The sequence below is a fragment of the Macaca fascicularis genome, chromosome 12 (assembly GCF_037993035.2).
Source record: "Macaca fascicularis isolate 582-1 chromosome 12, T2T-MFA8v1.1".
Lineage (NCBI taxonomy): Eukaryota > Metazoa > Chordata > Mammalia > Primates > Cercopithecidae > Macaca > Macaca fascicularis.
The window spans coordinates 132,128,431-132,145,841 of NC_088386.1; the positions used below are offsets into that span (position 1 = coordinate 132,128,431).

Below are 17,411 nucleotides of genomic sequence, written 5' to 3' on the forward strand. Positions count from 1 at the left end.
CCACAGAGGGAATGCCTGGCAGGTGGCCTGGGGCCGCCACAATCTTCCCAGTCCATCTCGCCAGCCCTGTCCCTCTCTGCGCCCCACACATGTTGGTATTTCCGGCTATCATGAGCCCCACTAACATGCCATTTCCTTGTGCACGGCAGTCTCTGATTTCAATTATCCCCTTCTGTGTTGGGAAAAAATCACGCCATTAAGAAGGACTCACGCTGGACCCCTCGGGATGGAGTCTGCTGCTATTTATCTGGTACCCTAGGCGATGCTCAGGTCTTGCTCATCGCAGCCCTCCAGCGACCCTCCCACTGGCCCTGTCACTTCTCTGCAAAATGTTAAATGGCTCCCAGGGACCGCAGGTAACCCAGACAGGCCCCACCCTGGGAAGAGCTGCCCTTCCTTAGAGCAAAAGCACCGCCTCCTCCCGCCCCTCCCCCACCGGGTCACAGACTGTGACAGAGTCTTATTGCCTGTCTCTGGGAATTCATTTTCTGTCTCTCCTCTGTTCCACCTCTCTGGGGCTCCCTGCCCCTCCCCGTCCTCTGCATCATGCCCCCTCGTGTTTGCCAGGCAGCTGGCTGCCTTCATTATTTTTACGCCAACACAGTTTAAAAATCTCCGCTGCCTCCTTGCTGTCTGCGGAGAGGCGGCTGCCACATTACTCTGACATGCTGATGTCATTAGTATCCACGCGCACTCTCTTCAGCTAATGAGGCGGCAGAAAGAAAATTAAGGGGGAAAATCACACAGGCACATTGCTTTATATGTAGATGGAGAAATAAAACAAGAGCAAGAAAAACACAGGCGCCCTACTTATGATCTCTCCTCCCTCCTCCCGCTGGGGACTGGGTGCACTCGGCTCTGTGAAAACGGGAGGGGAAGCCCTGGTTTTTGACTACTGCTACCTCAGAAATCTCCCACTAAAAATCCTGTGGAATCGGGATAAGTGAAGTCTCTTTACCTGATTCTGTAATTAGGTAAAAAGAAAACATGAAAACTTTAGGTCTCCATTTGCAGTATGGTTAGTGCTCAGAAGCTGAGACAAGACCAGAGATTTGCAGATGTTTCTAGAATCTGTTTTTTTTTTTTTTTTGAGACGGAGTCTTACTCTGTCGCCCAGGCTGGAGTGCAGTGGCGCGATCTCGGCTCACTGCAAGCTCTGCGCCCCAGGGTTCACGCCATTCTCCTGCCTCAGCCTCCCGAGTAGCTGGGACTACAGGCGCTCGCCACCACGCCCGGCTAGTTTTTTGTATTTTTTTAGTAGAGACGGGGTTTCACGGTGTTAGCCAGGATGGTCTCGATCTCCTGACCTTGTGATCCGCCCGCCTCGGCCTCCTAAAGTGCTGGGATTACAGGCTTGAGCCACCGCGCCCGGCTTTTTTTTTTTTTTTTTAAAGACAAGGTCTTGCTCTGTCGCCCAGGCTGGAGTGTAGTGTCACGATCATGGCCCACTGCAGCTTCCACCTCCTGAGTTTAGGTAATCCTCCTGCCTCAGCCTCCTGAGTAACTGGGACTACAGGTGCATGCCACCATGCCCAGGTAATTTATTTTTAATTTTTTGTAGAGATGGGGTCTCACTATGTTGTCTAGGCCGGTCTCAAACTCCTGGGCTCAGGTTATCCTTGTGCCTCCCAAAGTGCTGGGATTATAGGCAGGAGCCACTGCCTCTGGCCTAGAGTCTGTTATTCTTGCATCAACCTCCATCCCCCATGCGAGCTATGTGAATCCTTCACCTGGACCACCACCACCCCCTACCTTGTGTGTTCTCTACGTTGAGCTTAGAAATTCCAAAATACTGATTTGATGATGTAATCTCCTTCTTTGAAAATTATGTAATCAACTCCTAATATTCCCAAGTCAGAGGCCCAGGCCCTTAAGGCCCCACTTGGCTACCTAGTCTCAACTGGTGCCCCCTAGCTGTTTCCTCTCCAGCGACTGGGTCATTTTTCCAACTGCACAGGACAACCGTGCCTGTCCTGCTCCAGGACATTTGCCCAGGACGTTTGTCTAGAATGTTTGTCCCCTGTTTCACACAGCTGAGCCTTCAGCCTTCAGATCTTGGCTCACTCATCACACACTTGAGGGAGCCTTGGACCCTGCCCCCCAGCCAGGTGAAACCCCTGTTCTGTGCTTTGCAGCACTTCTCACCACAGCAACTTCACCTTGGTGTGTGCACTTGGCTGATCCACGTGACAAGCAGCCTCACCAGGGTGGGAAATACGTATGCTCCTGCTCCTCCCCGTGACTCCAGTACCAAGCACCCAAGTTCCCCCAAAATGTTTGTGGAATGAATACATAAGTACTAAAGGGATGCCCGTGGGAAGCACAGCCAATGCCTACATGACTTGGGGGAAAATGTTCATTACTGGTGTTGTCCCTGCACGTCCCTGACTGGTGGACAAGTTTGAGTGTGAAGTATTATTAGTATTTCATTTTTACACAGGGGAAAGTGGAAATGCAGTCCCTCTCAACCGCAAATCATGCAGTTTCTGCATCTATGAGTTTCTCGTATCTGGGAAAACCGTGCGGGTCATCCGACCTGGAATGCAATCCAGTCTCACCCTGAGAAAACCACCTTTGTGATCATGGCATCTCCTCTCCCAGGTGGGAGCCTGAACTCTTTACAGCCACCTGCAGGTGCGTTTCCCCGGGCTGCTGCTGGCCTCTGCACCACAGGAAACAGAAGGGCCTTTGGGAAATAGCACAAAATAGGAGACAAGGTAGGAGGGGCTGGAATGTGCTGGCTACGCATGCTGACTGCGAATGAAAAGTGTTCATGGACGGGCGTCAGGTGACATCCAGGGACAAATAGAGCTGGCCATGTAAACTGAGCCAGTGAATCAAGGAGGTTCCCAAATGAACACCTGTGAAGGAGGCAGGGGAGGGCAGGGGTGTGAGCCCTGGCTGGGTGCTGCTACCATCAGCTCTGTGTCCCATCTTGGAGCGGGGCTAGACTTACACCTTCCCACACTCTTTGATGCTCCATCATTTTCTGGGGTGGAACCAGAAATATGCTCTTCAAAGAGGTGAGAAGAGCATAGCGCTTCCTTGGAAAAAGATCACATGGGACTTCATGACTGTTTCACACATTTGTCTTCCAGCTAAGGAGAGGCTGAAGGAAAGAGACCCCTAAGCACAGCCTTTTATCCAGACCAAGCATCCAGCCCACAAAGTCACCTGTGGCAGGTGCCACACAAATGCAGGTCCACATCTGTGTGCGCTTCTCTGCCTTCTTGCCTGCTGCCCCGCAGGCCCAGCCCCAGCCTGTCCTGACACCTTCCAGAATCCAAACCTGCCAGAATCCACAGCCTGCCCCCTGTGCCTGCCCTCGACGCCCTGTCCCTGCCCCCAGTGTTAACGAGCGGTCAGCCGGGCAGAAAGGCCTGGCACTGTCAACATGCGGGCTTCCGAAGCCGTGACACTGCTTTGATTCTCAGTGCAGAGCACTGCGCCGGCTCGGAAGGATGCCCTGTGTCCGCCTGCCGCGGCGATGGTGCCTTTGTCTGGGCATGGGGAGCTGTGATTTATGTCATAAGCTCGCTGTGAAACCTTTTGCCTCAGTAATTCTGTGCTCCATGGGTGTCTCTTTACATCTATTCACAGTATGGCTGCTGCCCATGGACGGCGTGCCCTGTGACAGTGCTGGTGGCTCTGCGCTCGCCTCGCCATGGCGCCCGTGTGGTGCCTGCCCAGCATCTTTGTGGCCGGCTGCGGCGTCTGTTGGGTCTGTTGCTTTGATGTCGCACATGATTAGATGCTGTCCCTGGAGGAGCGATTGGTGGAGGAAGAGGCTGCCTCTAGCCTTCCAGAGTGTTGTGCTTCGGTTGTGGGGACAAGGCTAGAACATGACAGGCACTGCTGCCTTTGCTTAGGGGATTCTCAGCATGGTGAATGCGTCCCCATCTGCCACCCTCTCCTGGCCAGATGTAGGGGTACCTGCTGGAGGTTTGGGGGAATCCCCGTGCAAAGAGGTGGAATCCTTATTTACAAAGATTTAGTGCAGGCCATGAGCCCGGGGTGGCTGGAATCCCTTCATTCATTCAGCAAACACTGATGGAAGGTTGGCACTTGCGGGCGCTATGTTCAGGGAGGCAGTGGTGGGCAATGCTTTTTGGTAAAAGCCTCAAGGTATTAAGATTTCTCCAGAACAAACTGTCCCCCAAATCTAAACCTACCCCCAACTGAATGGAGGATGAGTTGCATCACTGACTGACCCCATTCCTGTATGGCTGACATAGTATTGGGGATCCCATCCCAGAACAGGGCCCCTGAACACCCGGAGAGGAGGCACTGTGCTTTGTCCTGCATCTCTAGTCAAGGCAGGGTAATTCCTACAGCCTTGGGAACGGAGTCCAGGGGTCAGAGGTCCTGTTCCAAGAAATGATGCCTGTGGGGCTGCCCCTAGGACTTGAAAGCCTGGTCAGAGATCACTCACATTGAAATAACTTCAATGCTAACAAAGGATTACTTGTAGTCACTACTGAAATATACTGACTCCTTTCTTTTTCTTTAAAATAAATTGCCCCATTCTGTCCTGGAGAAATAAGTCAGAAAAAAAAAACTGCCCCAGATATTTTCCCTTTGTGGCCCATCCTGTAAAGTTTGTTTTCTCTTTTCATTCCTTTCTTTTGGAAACAGGGTCTTGCTCTATCACCCAGGCTGGAGTGCAGTGTTGCTATCACAGCTCACTGCAGCCTCCACATCCTGGATTTAGGTAATACTCCTGCCTCAGCCTCTTGAGTAGCTGGGACTACAGGTGCATGCCAACAGGCCCAGCTAATTTTTTAAAAAAAATTTTTGTAGAGATAGGGTCTTGCTATGTTGCCCAGGCTGGTCTTGAACTCCTGGACTCAAGTGATCCTCTTGCCTCAGCCTCCCAAAGTGCTGGGATTACAGGTGTGAGTCGCCATGCCTGGCCTCTTTTCATTCTTTTTTTTTTTTTTTTTTTTTTGAGACGGAGTCTTGCTCTGGCACCCAGGCTGGAGTGCAGTGGCCGGATCTCAGCTCACTGCAAGCTCCGCCTCCCGGGTTCACGCCATTCTCCTGCCTCAGCCTCCGGAGTAGCTGGGACTACAGGCGCCCGCCACCTCGCCCAGCTAGTTTTTTGTATTTTTTTAGTAGAGATGGGGTTTCACCATGTTAGCTAGGATGGTCTTGATCTTGTGACCTCGTGATCTGCCCGTCTCGGCCTCCCAAAGTGCTGGGATTACAGGCTTGAGCCACCGCGCCCGGCTCTTTTCATTCTTTATGCAGTTTCATATGACAAGGGTTGAAGTGTGTGTTGGTTTAATGCAGACATAACGTGCATGGGAAGGTCAGTGGGTGAGTCTTGTTTCCATGTTATAAGTTGATGGACTAAGCCTGCTAATGATGGGAAACATTAAAATTTAAATAATAAATATAAAAGGTAGCTGTCACAGAACATAAAAATGCTCGCATTTCTTCCCTTTCAGGAGTCCACCATATTGAAATCACTGCATTAGTGGAACACCGCAAGACAATTACCCATAGAGGGGGTGAGATAGCACCGGGAAAGTGCCATCCTGTTTGTCAAGTAAGGAAACACGAGGGGAGTTGTCTTGGGGGGTTTTCTAACTTTTCCTAGATAGAGTCTTTACTCTGAACGCATCTATAATGGAAAGTTAGCATTTGAGAGAAATGTGTGAATCTCACTTCTTGATGGTTCAGACCACTGAGAACACTGTCCTTTTGCATATTAGCTTTTCAGCTATTTGTTCAAAACTCATCAAGCCAAAATATGTCTTATGCCTATGAGTGATGAGTCTTGGTTGATGGAGATAATTTTTAAATGAAAAACATCCGGGTTTTACATCTAATGGAATGACCCCTTCAATGAAGTCTTTTGGGGAGGACAACCTCTTACTCCAACCAATATTTTGGAAACATTTTCAGTCTTTTGGGTATTTTCTGAGGTGAGAAATCTTTGTTCTTTATCGTTATTATTTCTTTTTTCTTTCTTTCTTTCTTTTTTTTTTTTTGAGACAGAGTCTTGCTCTGTTGCCCAGGCTGGAGTGCAGTGGCACAATCTTGGCTCACTGCAAGCTCCGCCTCCCAGGTTCACGCCATTCTCCTGCCTCAGCCTCCCGAGTAGCTGGGACTATAGGCACCCGCCACGACGCCCGGCTAATTTTTTGTATTCTTTATTAGAGACGGGGTTTCACTGTGTTAGCCAGGATGGTCTTGATCTCCTGACCTCGTAATCTGCCCGCCTCGGCCTCCCAAAGTGCTGGGATTACAGGCGTGAGCCACGGCGCCCGGCCTATCATTATTATTTCAGGGTAGATCTGACGGGTGGAACAAGGATGAGTTGTTCAGAGTCAAGTCTGCAAGGGTGAGCCATCAGAATGGGGGTGAGGTCCCAACACTGCAATGACCTGGGCAGGGCACTTTACCTGGCCGAACCCCAGGTAGAGGGAGAATATCACCTGCCTCTCGTGTTTCACTGCAATGTGGTGAAGACCGAATGAGAGAAGTCTGCAAATGTCCGAAGCGCTCTCATTAACAAGGTGGATGATCAGATTGGGTAATTTCGTTTCACATCAAATGCCAGATGTGGCAAGAGACTGATTTTCATCGTTCTGAAAATTATACCTAAAGAGAGCTGCCTAAATATTTTGAGCTCTGACTGCATCATCGAAGTAAGTGCCTGGTGTCCGTCCCCAGGTGACTACTTTGAAAGGATGCATTCTTGACATGCAACCCCTTAATTCTCCAGTGGCTCTAATCAGAAGGCTTCTAGGCTCCCGCTCCTCAAAATGGGGTCCCAGGACCAGCAGTCTAGGCCACACCCGGGAGCTTGTTAGCAATGCAGGTTCTCCCACCCCAGACCCACTGAGCAGATTCTGCATTTTCACAAGTCCCCGGGGGTGCCTGGGCCATTACAGTTTGAGAGCGCCGCATGCAACCCAGCTCCCAGGCCGGTCACTAAGTGGCAAAACTCCAGGGCACGTGCCAGCCCGGCCGGATCCTGCCTTACCTTGGGGAAGGCGTCGGGCCACACAGTGGGCGAGCCGTGGTTGAACAGCGCCTGCACCGTGCGCTGCGGTGCAGCCTGGAGCGCGCAGGCTGCGGTCTGCAGCACGCGGGCCAGCGGCGAGGCCCCGCCATAGTCGAGCGCGCCCGCGTCGGCGCCGTGCCGCAGCAGGAGGCGCGCCAGGCTGTGGCTCGCGTGGCCGCAGGCCTTGTGCAGTGGGCTGCGCTCGTCCTCGTCGCGCGCGTCCGCCTCCGCCCCGTGCCGCAGCAGCAGCGCGCACAGGCGCAGGCAGCGCCCGTGCTCATCGGGTCTCCGCGCCGCCCCGCAGGCCACGCTTAGGGCCGTCTCCCCGCAGCCGTTCCTCGCGTCCACGTACGCCCCGCGGTCCAGGTAGAGGCGCGCGTGCTCGTCCAGGCCGCGCTGCGCCGCCACGTGCAGCGGCGTGTCCCGGCCCTTGCCGCCCACGCGCTGCACCGAGGCCCCGTGCTCCAGCAGTGCCTGTGCGCACCTGTAAGAGGCCAGGGCCCATCACTTGGGCGCCCCGCAGGACGCCCGCACCCTTCCACCCCCGGCCTGCTGCTCCAAAATATCAAGTAATCCCTGAATGAAAAGATATGCTCCACTCTCCCATACCAAGGCGTCGGGAATTCAAACTAAGCTGGAAAAAAAAAAAAAAAAAAGAGAGAGAGAGAGATTATGGCACCACCAGTTCCCGAGTAGTGGAAATAGCCAAGGACATGTCATAAGAATCCACGTGCAGAGTTACATTTTATAAGGAAATGTTAACTGCTTGGAGCTTCCTGGGAGGGTGATGTGGTTCAAATGACAGTACTCCATGCACTGGTTACCTGGGCTGTTTGTCACACCCGGAGGTTAAGCGTTTGGCAGTCACAGTTCTAGGGAGAGGCCCTTGGGAGTCAGATTCTTTCTCGGCCGCCAACTAGCCCTTCTGGAAACCGCTCAGCTTTGTGAGGGTGTGAGGCAAGCCTTGCCTTGCACCACGAAGGGACTTTCCCCATCCCTCAGGACACTGACTCAGCTTGGCACCGCCCTGTCCTCTGACAGTCCGGGGAGCATTAGGTGGGAAGCACAACTGTGCCCTGTTGTGAGCCTACCTGTGCTCCTTGAACAGACTGGATATTGGCCGCATCCAAATTCCCCAGTGGTCTCTAGGAGCTTCTAGACCCCCATGGGAGCCTGTGGTCTCCCCCAGAGATGTCTTTCTTCTGCTGCCTCCAGGAGCATGACTGTCCTCTACCCCAGGCACCAACGCTTCCTCAGAGCCTCTCCCATCCCCTGGGGGCATGCTAAACAGCTCAGCCTAGGCTCAGATGCCTGGTGAGAAGTGTGCTCCAGCCTGGAAGCGGGAAGACACTCATACAGACCCTCCTCCCTCCGCTGGTCCTTGTCCTTCACGGACACTGAAAAACACAAGTCCACCCCCAACTTCAGCTACCTGCTCCCACAGTCACCTGCCATAGGTAAGGCCGCTCCAGCCTTGGAAGTCTGCAAACATGCCGACTTCAGACTACAGCCCCGGTCCTCTAGCTCCCCAACACCTGTTGGTCCTACTCGCCATCTTTGCTCTGTAGAGACCTAAGCCCTGGACCTCTTGTTTCTCTCTACCCTTCCTGGCTTCAGTTCCTTTCCTGGGCAGCACTGTGGTCACCTCCTCATCTACAACCTCAGTTCCCTTGAATGGAGGGGACCATGGCCATCCCCTACTCAAATGGCCGAATCTTCAAGCCAGCGTCCATTCTTCACCCCCCTCCTTTTCTCTGCCGGTCTGCCGAGCCCTGTTGGAGGACGTAGCATTCATGGAGCTGGACTTGGTCTCATCTGGGCCTCAGTTAACTGATACCTTTCAGTGTTAAGACCACCTCCTCCTGCCTTGCTCTTCACTAGCCACTCCTAGTGTTGACCTTGGTCCTCAAGCTTCCGCCCTCTTTCCACCTTCCTCCCTCTTAGCTGTCTGCACTGGCTTCATTCAGGGTGCGGCTCCCAGGAACTCCCTCACCTGCCTGCCTTCTGCAAACACATCTGTTTCAACACTGATTAGAATCTGTTTTGACAACTGCTGTTGCCTCCCTCTTCCTCATGCCTAAAGAAGGCACTCCCTCTCGATCATCTTGACCCAGAGTTAGTCCTCTTTGGCCTCTTTGGGGTCTTGCTCTAGATGACTTGCTCTTTGCCATTTTCATGTCCTTCTATTTCCCTGCTCCATTTCAACTGGTCACTGAGCCGTGTTGGGTCCATCTCATCACCTGAACTGCTTCCCCCCTCCACTCCCACTGTCACTGTCCTTTGTTGAGGCCACATTGTTTCTCTGAATGCTTATGAGTCTCTTTATTTGCCCTTTGCTGCAATCTAGCAAGCTGCATACTATCTGGAAGGAACTTTTCCAGTGCGAAGCAAATATGTGCCTGCCGACGACCCCACCACTCCCCCTGCCTGCTGGGCGAAGCCCACACTGCTCTCCTCAAGACCCAGGACACATCATGATCCAGCTCCTGGAGGCCTCACCGGGTTCACCTCCTGAGGCGCCGCCTCTCCATGCTTCAATTCTACCTGACCAGGTATGGTGCTGAGAGCATACGCTGCCGTGCCATGCCCCCACGCCCTCTGCTTGCTTCTTCCAGATTGCCCCGCTGCACGGGATGGCCCACACAGTCCCATCTTTCCTTCCTTTTAGAAGCCTTCCTGTGCCACCAGGCAGAGGAAGAGGGGTCACACCTCTGTGTTGTCACATGCCTTGCACTATGTGCCCAGGCACCACATTGGTCACCCCATATTTCAAATATTTGTTGGGCCAGGCACGGTGGCTCATGCCTGTAATCCCAGCACTTTGGGAGGCTGAGGTGAGTGGATCACCTGAGGTCAGGAGTTTGAGACCAGCCTGGCCAACATGGTGAAAACCTATCTCTACTAAAAACACAAAATTAGCCAGGCGTAGTGGTGGATGCATGTAATCCCAGCTACTCGGGAGGCTGAGGCAGGAGAATCACTTAAACCCGCGAGGTGGAGGTTACAATGAGCCAAGATTGTGCCCCTAAACTCCAGCCTGGGGACAACAGAGCGAGACTCTGTCTAAAAAAAAAAATGGCACTTTGAACTCCTTCGGTGTAGAAATGGAGGCTTTGTTTATCTCTGATTCCCAGTGCCTACCACACTATTGGTATTCCCTAAAAGCATGTTGAACAAACACATTCCATTAATTAACACCTTTCAGCTTTTCTTTGCCGCTGCTTTTCCTACTATATTTACCTAACTGGAGCTCTGAACAAGATCATCCATTGAGGGTTTCCCGGCTGCCCTTAAATCCATTTATATTTTTACCTAGAGGCTCTCAATATTTTAAATTCTCCCTTTGGACTGTCTTGTTTCTACATCAGCAGTGTCTTGAGAAGTGGTCTGTCTTGAGTGAAAGATCTTTACAAACAAGTACAGTTTGATGTGGAGTCCTTTGGGACCAGGATTGGCTAAGGGAGGATGCAAATTTTACAGTAGAGTGCTTCACTTTGCTTCCTACTTGCTTCTCTGGGAGGAGTTTTGAACAGTGCAGCAGGAGGTTAGAAATCAAGGGTTCCATCTCGTTTTGCCACTGAGCCTGTGAGCACTTGCAAACAATTACAAAACATTTTCTTCTTTTTAAAGAAAAAAATCTTTTAAGCAGCTCAGCCTCTCTAAAGAAGTCCACAGGGAAATACGACCAGTCCCGTTTTCCACGTGCACAGCCTGTAGCTGGCTAATGGCCAGGCTTTTCCACATACACAGCCTCGCTGGCTAATGGCCAGGCTGCTATTTGCAACACAGATACCTTTCAGAGGAATGAGGACACTGGCCCACCCTCTGGAGGGCTGCAGATGCCCTTTTGGTTTTTAATGAAGAGCTTCTAATTGGCTAAACCTTGGCACTTTTTTAGAGTGGGCAATGGTTTAAGTTGCAGAACCACAGGCATGGGGAAGAAACAACACAACAAATTGACTGGGGCATGTCTCTGCTTGCACACAGTGGCAGTCATTAAAAATGAAGGTGTGAGAGCCTATTTAATGGCATGAAATATATTTGCAGTGGATATGTGAACAGATCAGGTTACAAAATAGCACCACTGTACAATCCCATTTTGAAAAAGCATAAATATATCTATGCGTATATGAAGAATACCAGAAATTGGCCGGGCGCGGTGGCTCACGCCTGTAATCCCAGCACTTTGGGAGGCCGAGGCAGGCGGATCACGAGGTCGGGAGATGGAGACCATCCTCGCTAACACAGTGAAACCCCAGCTTTACTAAAAATATGAAAACTTAGCCGGGAGTTGTGACAGGCGCCTGCAGTCCCAGCTGCTTGGGAGGCTGAGGCAGGAGAATGGTGTGAACCTGGGAGGCAGAGCTTGCAGTGAGCTGAGATTGCACCACTGCACTCCAGCCTGGGTGACAGAGTGAGACTCCATCTCAAAAAAAAAAAAAAAAAAAAAAAAAAGAATACCAGAAATTTTTCATTTCAGTTTTTAATTGATTTTAATTTTAATTTAATTTTTTTAGAGACAGGATCTTGCTCTCTCATCTCGCCTGGAGTGCAGTGGCACGATCACGGCTCACTGCAGCCTTGAACTTCTGGGCTCCAACAGTCCTCCTGCCTCAGTCTCCCAAGTAGCTAGGACTATAGCCGAGTGCCCCCATGCTCGGCTAAATTTTTTTTTTTCTTGTATTGACGGGGTCTTGCTATGTTTCCCAGACTGCTCCGAAACTCCTGAGCTTAAGTGATCTTCCTGCCTTGGCCTCTCAAAGTGTTGAGATTATAGGCGTGAGCCATTGTGCCCTGCCAAAAAACCTAGAAATTTAGAGGGCAATGTGTGTTTATCGCTGGATGATGGGCATAGTGGGAGCTTCTGTTTCCTTTCTGCCTGCATGTATTTTTCAAGTTTTCCAAAATAAGTCAAGGTGCAGTTTGATACAAGAACCACAACAGAGGTTATTAATAACAAAACCCTCCCTACCTGCTCCAGCAACAGCCCATGGATTCTAAGAATATCCCTTTGGCTTTCCAGGTTCCCAGAATACGCTTGAAATTTGCATTGATCTGTTTAGGTATAGGCAGCATTTTGGAACATATGTATGGCAATGCCCATGAGAAGGTGAGGAGAGGAGAGGGCTGGGCTGGCTGGGAGCTACTCAGTGATAACAGACCTGACCTCGGGACCCAGGCCCATCTTTGAACCACTATCATTTCAATCCCTCCTATCAGTGTCACCAGTGGAAGAAATGGCCCAGTGGGGAAAGCATACTGTTTGTCATTTCATTGCCTTCTCTGTATCAATGTCACCAGTGGAAGAAGAAATAGCTCAGTAGGGAAAGCATCCCTGAAGCTTTGCAGGCCTATGTGTGGGACCCAGCCTTGGCTGAGCCTTTTACTCCAAGGCAAGATTTTGTGAGTGGGTTTCCTGCTCTCTTGATAGGCAAAAGTCAGAAAGGCCTGGGGTCAGGGTAGAACAGTCACTGTTGGGATCTAAGGGTAGAATTCCCATCTGAGGATGTCAGAACAACTTTGTCTTTATCTTGCAAGGACTAAGGAGACACCATGTTGTCTCAGCAGCTTCTGATATGAAGCACCTTGGACAAACACATTCATCTCTGGGTCCCTCATCTTTGTCTTCGATAATGACTACAATGACAGGCTGTTACAGGGGCCTAGGATTGACAGCAGAAAGAAAAAGTAACTTAAGCCCAAAGGCAGGAGTTAATAGAGATGAACCCATCAGGGACTGTTGAATCAATGTCATTCCAATTCGTGTCTACGGGATGGGGGGATGTGGGACTTTGGCCACTCCCTGCACACCCTCCCGTCCACCCTCTAGCACCTTCCCAAAGCACTGGCTTTTCCTAGTCCCCTCCCAGGGCACAAGGCCTGAAGGCCTCAGCCGGGGCTGTCCCGCTGTTTGCTCCTTCCTTTACCCACCTGTCTCACCCACCTGCTCCCACCTGTCTCACGTGCATGCCAAACCTCCATGCCCCCTGCACGCTCTGCCCAGGTGCCTCTTCTCAGCCAGAGCCTGTCCAGGCTTCCATTCTCTCGTCTCCCCTGCTTCCTGATCACCCTCTTTATTTAAAGCTCTGGAAATGCTGCTTCTCTGCCTCCTGGTTCTGAACTGAAAGGTCTTTTGGATTCCCCAGTACTTGGTCTTTTTTTTTTTTAAACAACTATTTATCTTTAGTCCCTGCAACAACTTTGCATTGTAGGTGGAATTTACAGTTGGGGAAACTGAGGCTTAAAAGGCCAGTGACCTGCATAAGGCCATGTGGCCAGGAAGTGGCAAAGCAGAGGTCTCATTGCTTCATGTGGCTTCCCAACTGTCAGTCACACACCCCTCCACAGCCCCTTCCAACTGGTTTTATTTGTTAAGCACCTTCTCTGAGGCAGGTTCTGTTCTAGGCATTTTCCACAAGTTATCACTGACCTTTTCATTCATTCAGTAAGCAGAGAACATGTGCCATGCTCCTTTTGAGGCAAGGAGAAGTGTTTCTTCTTTTATCACTCCACAAGAATTCCTGGACAGATTCACCGACAGGACACTGAAGGTAGGGCAAGGCGACCCATGGACCTCATTCTATGGGGTGGCACAGTAACCAGTTCTCACCCGGTCCTCCCAGCTACCTGGCATGGTAGATGACATCCTCCCTCATTTTTGGTGAGGAGTTCGTCTTTGAGGTTTAAGCAGTGGTCTCAAGGGCAGGGCCTGGCAGAGGATGGTGGCCTTGCAGTCAGTGTGTTCTGTTTGGCATATGAACTCCAACCCCCAGCTATCCAGTGGTGAATATAAGGACTCCAAACCACTGAAAGATGATGCTGACTGAGCAATGCAACAACAACAACAACAACAAACAACTGCTAAAAATAAGGCTGCATTCAAGACTCAAACGTCACCTCTTTTGTGTGTGTGGGGGGGGAAAAGGACATTGCTTCTGAACATTTTGTTGGAAATGTTAAATATCTGATTTGGTTTGCTTGTGTCCCCACCCAAATCTCATCTTGAATTGTGCTCCCATAATTCCCATGTGTTATGGGAAGGACCCAGTGGGAGCCAATTGAATCATGGGGGCGGTTTCCTTCATACTGTTCTCTTGGTAGTGAATAAGTCTCACAAGATCTGGTGGTGTGATAAGGGGAAACCCCTTTTGCTTGGCTCTCATTCTGTCTCTTGCTGCTGCCGTGTGAGATGTGCCTTTCACCTTCCACCTCCCCAGCCACATGGAACAGTAAGTCCAATAAACCTCTTTCTTTTGTGAATTTCCCAGTCTCAGGTATGTCTTTATCAGCAGCGTGAAAATGGACTAATACAGCATCTGTCTCCGGAAGTTGCCGGAGTCTTTGGGCAATCCTGAGCTCCTTCTCCTGTTCTCCTTACGTGACTGCTGCTGGAATCTCTTCTGACAGACAGAAGTGGGTTGAGCACTACACAGTGTATTCAGTGGGGGTAATGGGTGTTATGAGCCCATCTTGTTGAATTACTGTTACTGCTGCTTTTCCTCCTCAGAGATGACACAGAGGCAGATGGGCTGGAGACACGTCTCAGGGGAAGTGGGGCTGCAGTTGAAGGCTGGGTCCCAGGGTGGGTGCTGGGCATGTGCCAGCCTATGGGGGCAAGGTAGGGGGAGAGCCTTGGGAGCAGAACAGAGCCGTGTTTTCTAATGAAGCTGCTGCAGGAAGGTTCTCTCCTGTGGGTCTATGCCCCAGCTGACTGCGATGAAGGACGGGGAAGCCACAGCTCCATGACTTTGATGGAGGAGCAGTTCCACTTTATTTCCCTGGACCTTCTGCTGAAGCTTTCCTTTGGGGATCTTCCATCTACCCACTTTCTGTTCTGCATTTTCTTCTCTCTCCCTCTCTCCTGGGATGCTAAGTTATGAGACTATCAGGCATAAATGTTTGCAATTGAAATGGCTGATATGAATACACAAATCCATCAGGGTAGGAGGGCGACTGAGAAAGAAACTGGTTGGCCATTTCTATCATCATGGTTTCCCTTGGAGCAGTGGCTGCCAACCATCATATGTTTTTCTGAAGTGTGGGATGATTGCAGTGGATTATGTTATTTTGGGCAAATTCTCTCTCCATTGTAAATGGAACCTTGGCAAACTGAAAAATGATTTCGTGAACAAGATTTGTAAAGTCAGCTCCACTGTTTGCCCCATGATATAGTTTGGATATTTATCAGTGCCGAAATCGCATGTTGAAATGTAATCCCCAATGTTGGGGGTGGGGTGGGGCCTGGTGGGAGGTGGTTGGATCATGGGGGTAGATCTCTCACGAATGGTTTAGCACCATCCCCTTGGTGCTTTCGTCACGATAATGAGTTCATGGGTGATCTGGCTGTTTAAAAGTGTGTGGCAGCCAGGTGTGGTGGCTCATGCCTGTAATCCCAACACTTTGGGAGGCCAAGATGGGTGGATCACCTGAGAGGAGTTCGAGACCAGCCTGGCCAACATGGTGAAACCCTATCGCTACTAAAAATACAAAAATTAGATGGGCGTGGTGGCACACGCTTGTAGTCCCAGCTACTTGGGAAGCTGAGTCAGGAGAATCACTTGAGCCCTGGAGGTGGAGGTTGCAGTGAGCTGAGATGGTGCCACGGCACTCCAGCCTGGGCGACAGAGGGAGACTCCGTCTCCAAAAAAAGGTGTGTGGCACCTCCCATCCCTGCTCCTGCTTTCACTGTGTGGTGTGCCTGCTTGCCGTTTACCTTCTGCCGTGAGTAAAAAGCTTCCTGAGGCCTCCCCGGAAGTAGATCCCAGCATTATGCTTCCTGTACAGCCTGCAGAACAGTGAGCCAATTAAACTTTTCTTCTTATAATTTCCCAGGCTCAAGTATTTCTTTATAGCAGTGCAAGAATGGCCTGATACACCTCACGTGCCCACTAGCAGCATCTGACCTTCTGGAAGCTTCTTTGGTGCCCCTTCCTCAGTAAGGCATGCGTAACTTTTCTTCCTCTTTCCCTCATCCCCTGGTCCCAATATACTAGATGAAGAGGAAGATGCAGTAGCATCGGAGTGAGAGGAAAGAAAAGGAGGAAATGGACGTCAGAGTGGAAGCAGGTGTGAGAGGGTCCAGCAGAAGCAAACATGGCTGCCAAAGTGTTTGAGTCCATTGGCAGGTTTGGCCTGGCCTTAGCTGTTGCAGGAGGCGTGGTGAACTCTGCCTTATATAATGTGGATGGTGGGCACAGAGCTGTCATCTTTGACCGGTTCCGTGGAGTACAGGACATTGTGGTAGGGGAAGGGACTCACTTTCTCATCCCATGGGTACAGAAACCAATTATCTTTGACTGCCATTCTTGACCACGCAATGTGCCAGTCATCACTGGTAGCAAAGATTTACAGAATGTCAACATCACACTGCGCATCCTCTTCCGACCCGTCGCTAGCCAGCTTCCTTGCATCTTCACCAGCATTGGAGAGGACTATGATGAGCATGTGCTGCCATCCATCACAACCGAGATCCTCAAGTCAGTGGTGGCTCGCTTTGATGCTGGAGAACTAATCACCCAGAGAGAGCTGGTCTCCAGGCAAGTGAGCGACGATCTTACAGAGCGAGCAGCCACCTTTGGGCTCATCCTGGATGACGTGTCCTTGACATATCTGACCTTCGGGAAGGAGTTCACAGAAGCAGTGGAAGCCAAACAGGTGGCTCAGCAGGAAGCAGAGAGGGCCAGATTTGTGGTGGAAAAGGCTGAGCAGCAGAAAAAGGCAGCCGTCATCTCTGCTGAGGGTGACTCCAAGGCGGCTGAGCTGATTGCCAACTCACTGGCCACTGCAGGGGACGGCCTGATGGAGCTGCGCAAGCTGGAAGCCGCGGTGGACATCACATACCAGCTCTCACGTTCTCGGAACATCACCTCCCTGCTGGTGGGTCAGTCCGTGCTCCTCCAGCTGCCCCAGTGAGGGTCCACCCTGCCTGCACCTCTGCGGGCTGACTGGGCCACAGCCCCGATGATTCTTAACACAGCCTTCCTTCTGCCCCCACCCCAGAAATCACTGTGAAATTTCATGATTGGCTTACAGTGAAGGAAATAAAGGTAAAATCACTTCAGATCTCTAAAAAAAAAAAAAAAGAAAGAAAGAAAAGGAGGAAATGGAAAAGAAAAGACTCTACTAGCTTCTTAGACAGGGATGGGGTGAGGTGGGGGGAGCTTTTTTTTTTTTTTTTTTTTTCTAGATGGAGTCTCGCTCTGTCTCCCAGGCAGGAGTGCAGTGGCCGGATCTCGGCTCACTGCAAGCTCCGCCTCCCGGGTCTATGCCATTCTCCTGCCTCAGCCTCCCGAGTAGCTGGGACTACAGGTGCCTGCCACCTCGCCCGGCTAGTTTTTTGTATTTTTTAGTAGAGATGGGGTTTCACCATATTAGCCAGGATGGTCTCGATCTCCTG

The 17,411-nt window shown here is 51.0% G+C and overlaps 1 protein-coding gene, 2 long non-coding RNA genes and 1 pseudogene across 6 annotated transcripts in view; 3 read left to right on the forward strand and 1 right to left on the reverse strand.

The window, feature by feature from the left end:
• LOC102146056 (uncharacterized) overlaps positions 1-17,411 on the forward strand; it is a 185,038-nt gene that overhangs the window by 41,586 nt on the left and 126,041 nt on the right. The gene's annotated exons all lie outside the window — the stretch shown is intronic.
• Positions 1-17,411, reverse strand: part of ASB18 (ankyrin repeat and SOCS box containing 18) — a 73,262-nt gene that overhangs the window by 15,277 nt on the left and 40,574 nt on the right. For 3 of the 4 annotated variants that reach the window (XR_012421605.1, XM_045367970.3, XM_005574714.5), the window contains one exon: positions 6,995-7,499. The exons of the other annotated variant lie outside the window; for it this stretch is intronic. Coding sequence is in view for 2 of the 3 variants with exons in the window: in XM_045367970.3 (XP_045223905.1) it covers positions 6,995-7,499 (505 nt within the window). In the remaining variant the exon portion in view is untranslated. The remainder of the gene's footprint in view (positions 1-6,994; positions 7,500-17,411) is intronic. 4 annotated transcript variants of the gene reach the window in all.
• Positions 2,436-14,271, forward strand: LOC135966651 (uncharacterized). Its single transcript, XR_012421609.1, has 4 exons — positions 2,436-3,721; positions 5,451-5,551; positions 9,363-9,567; positions 13,462-14,271. It is a non-coding gene; the product is annotated as an uncharacterized lncRNA (long non-coding RNA).
• On the forward strand, positions 16,043-17,110 carry LOC141408243 (prohibitin 1 pseudogene; annotated as a pseudogene).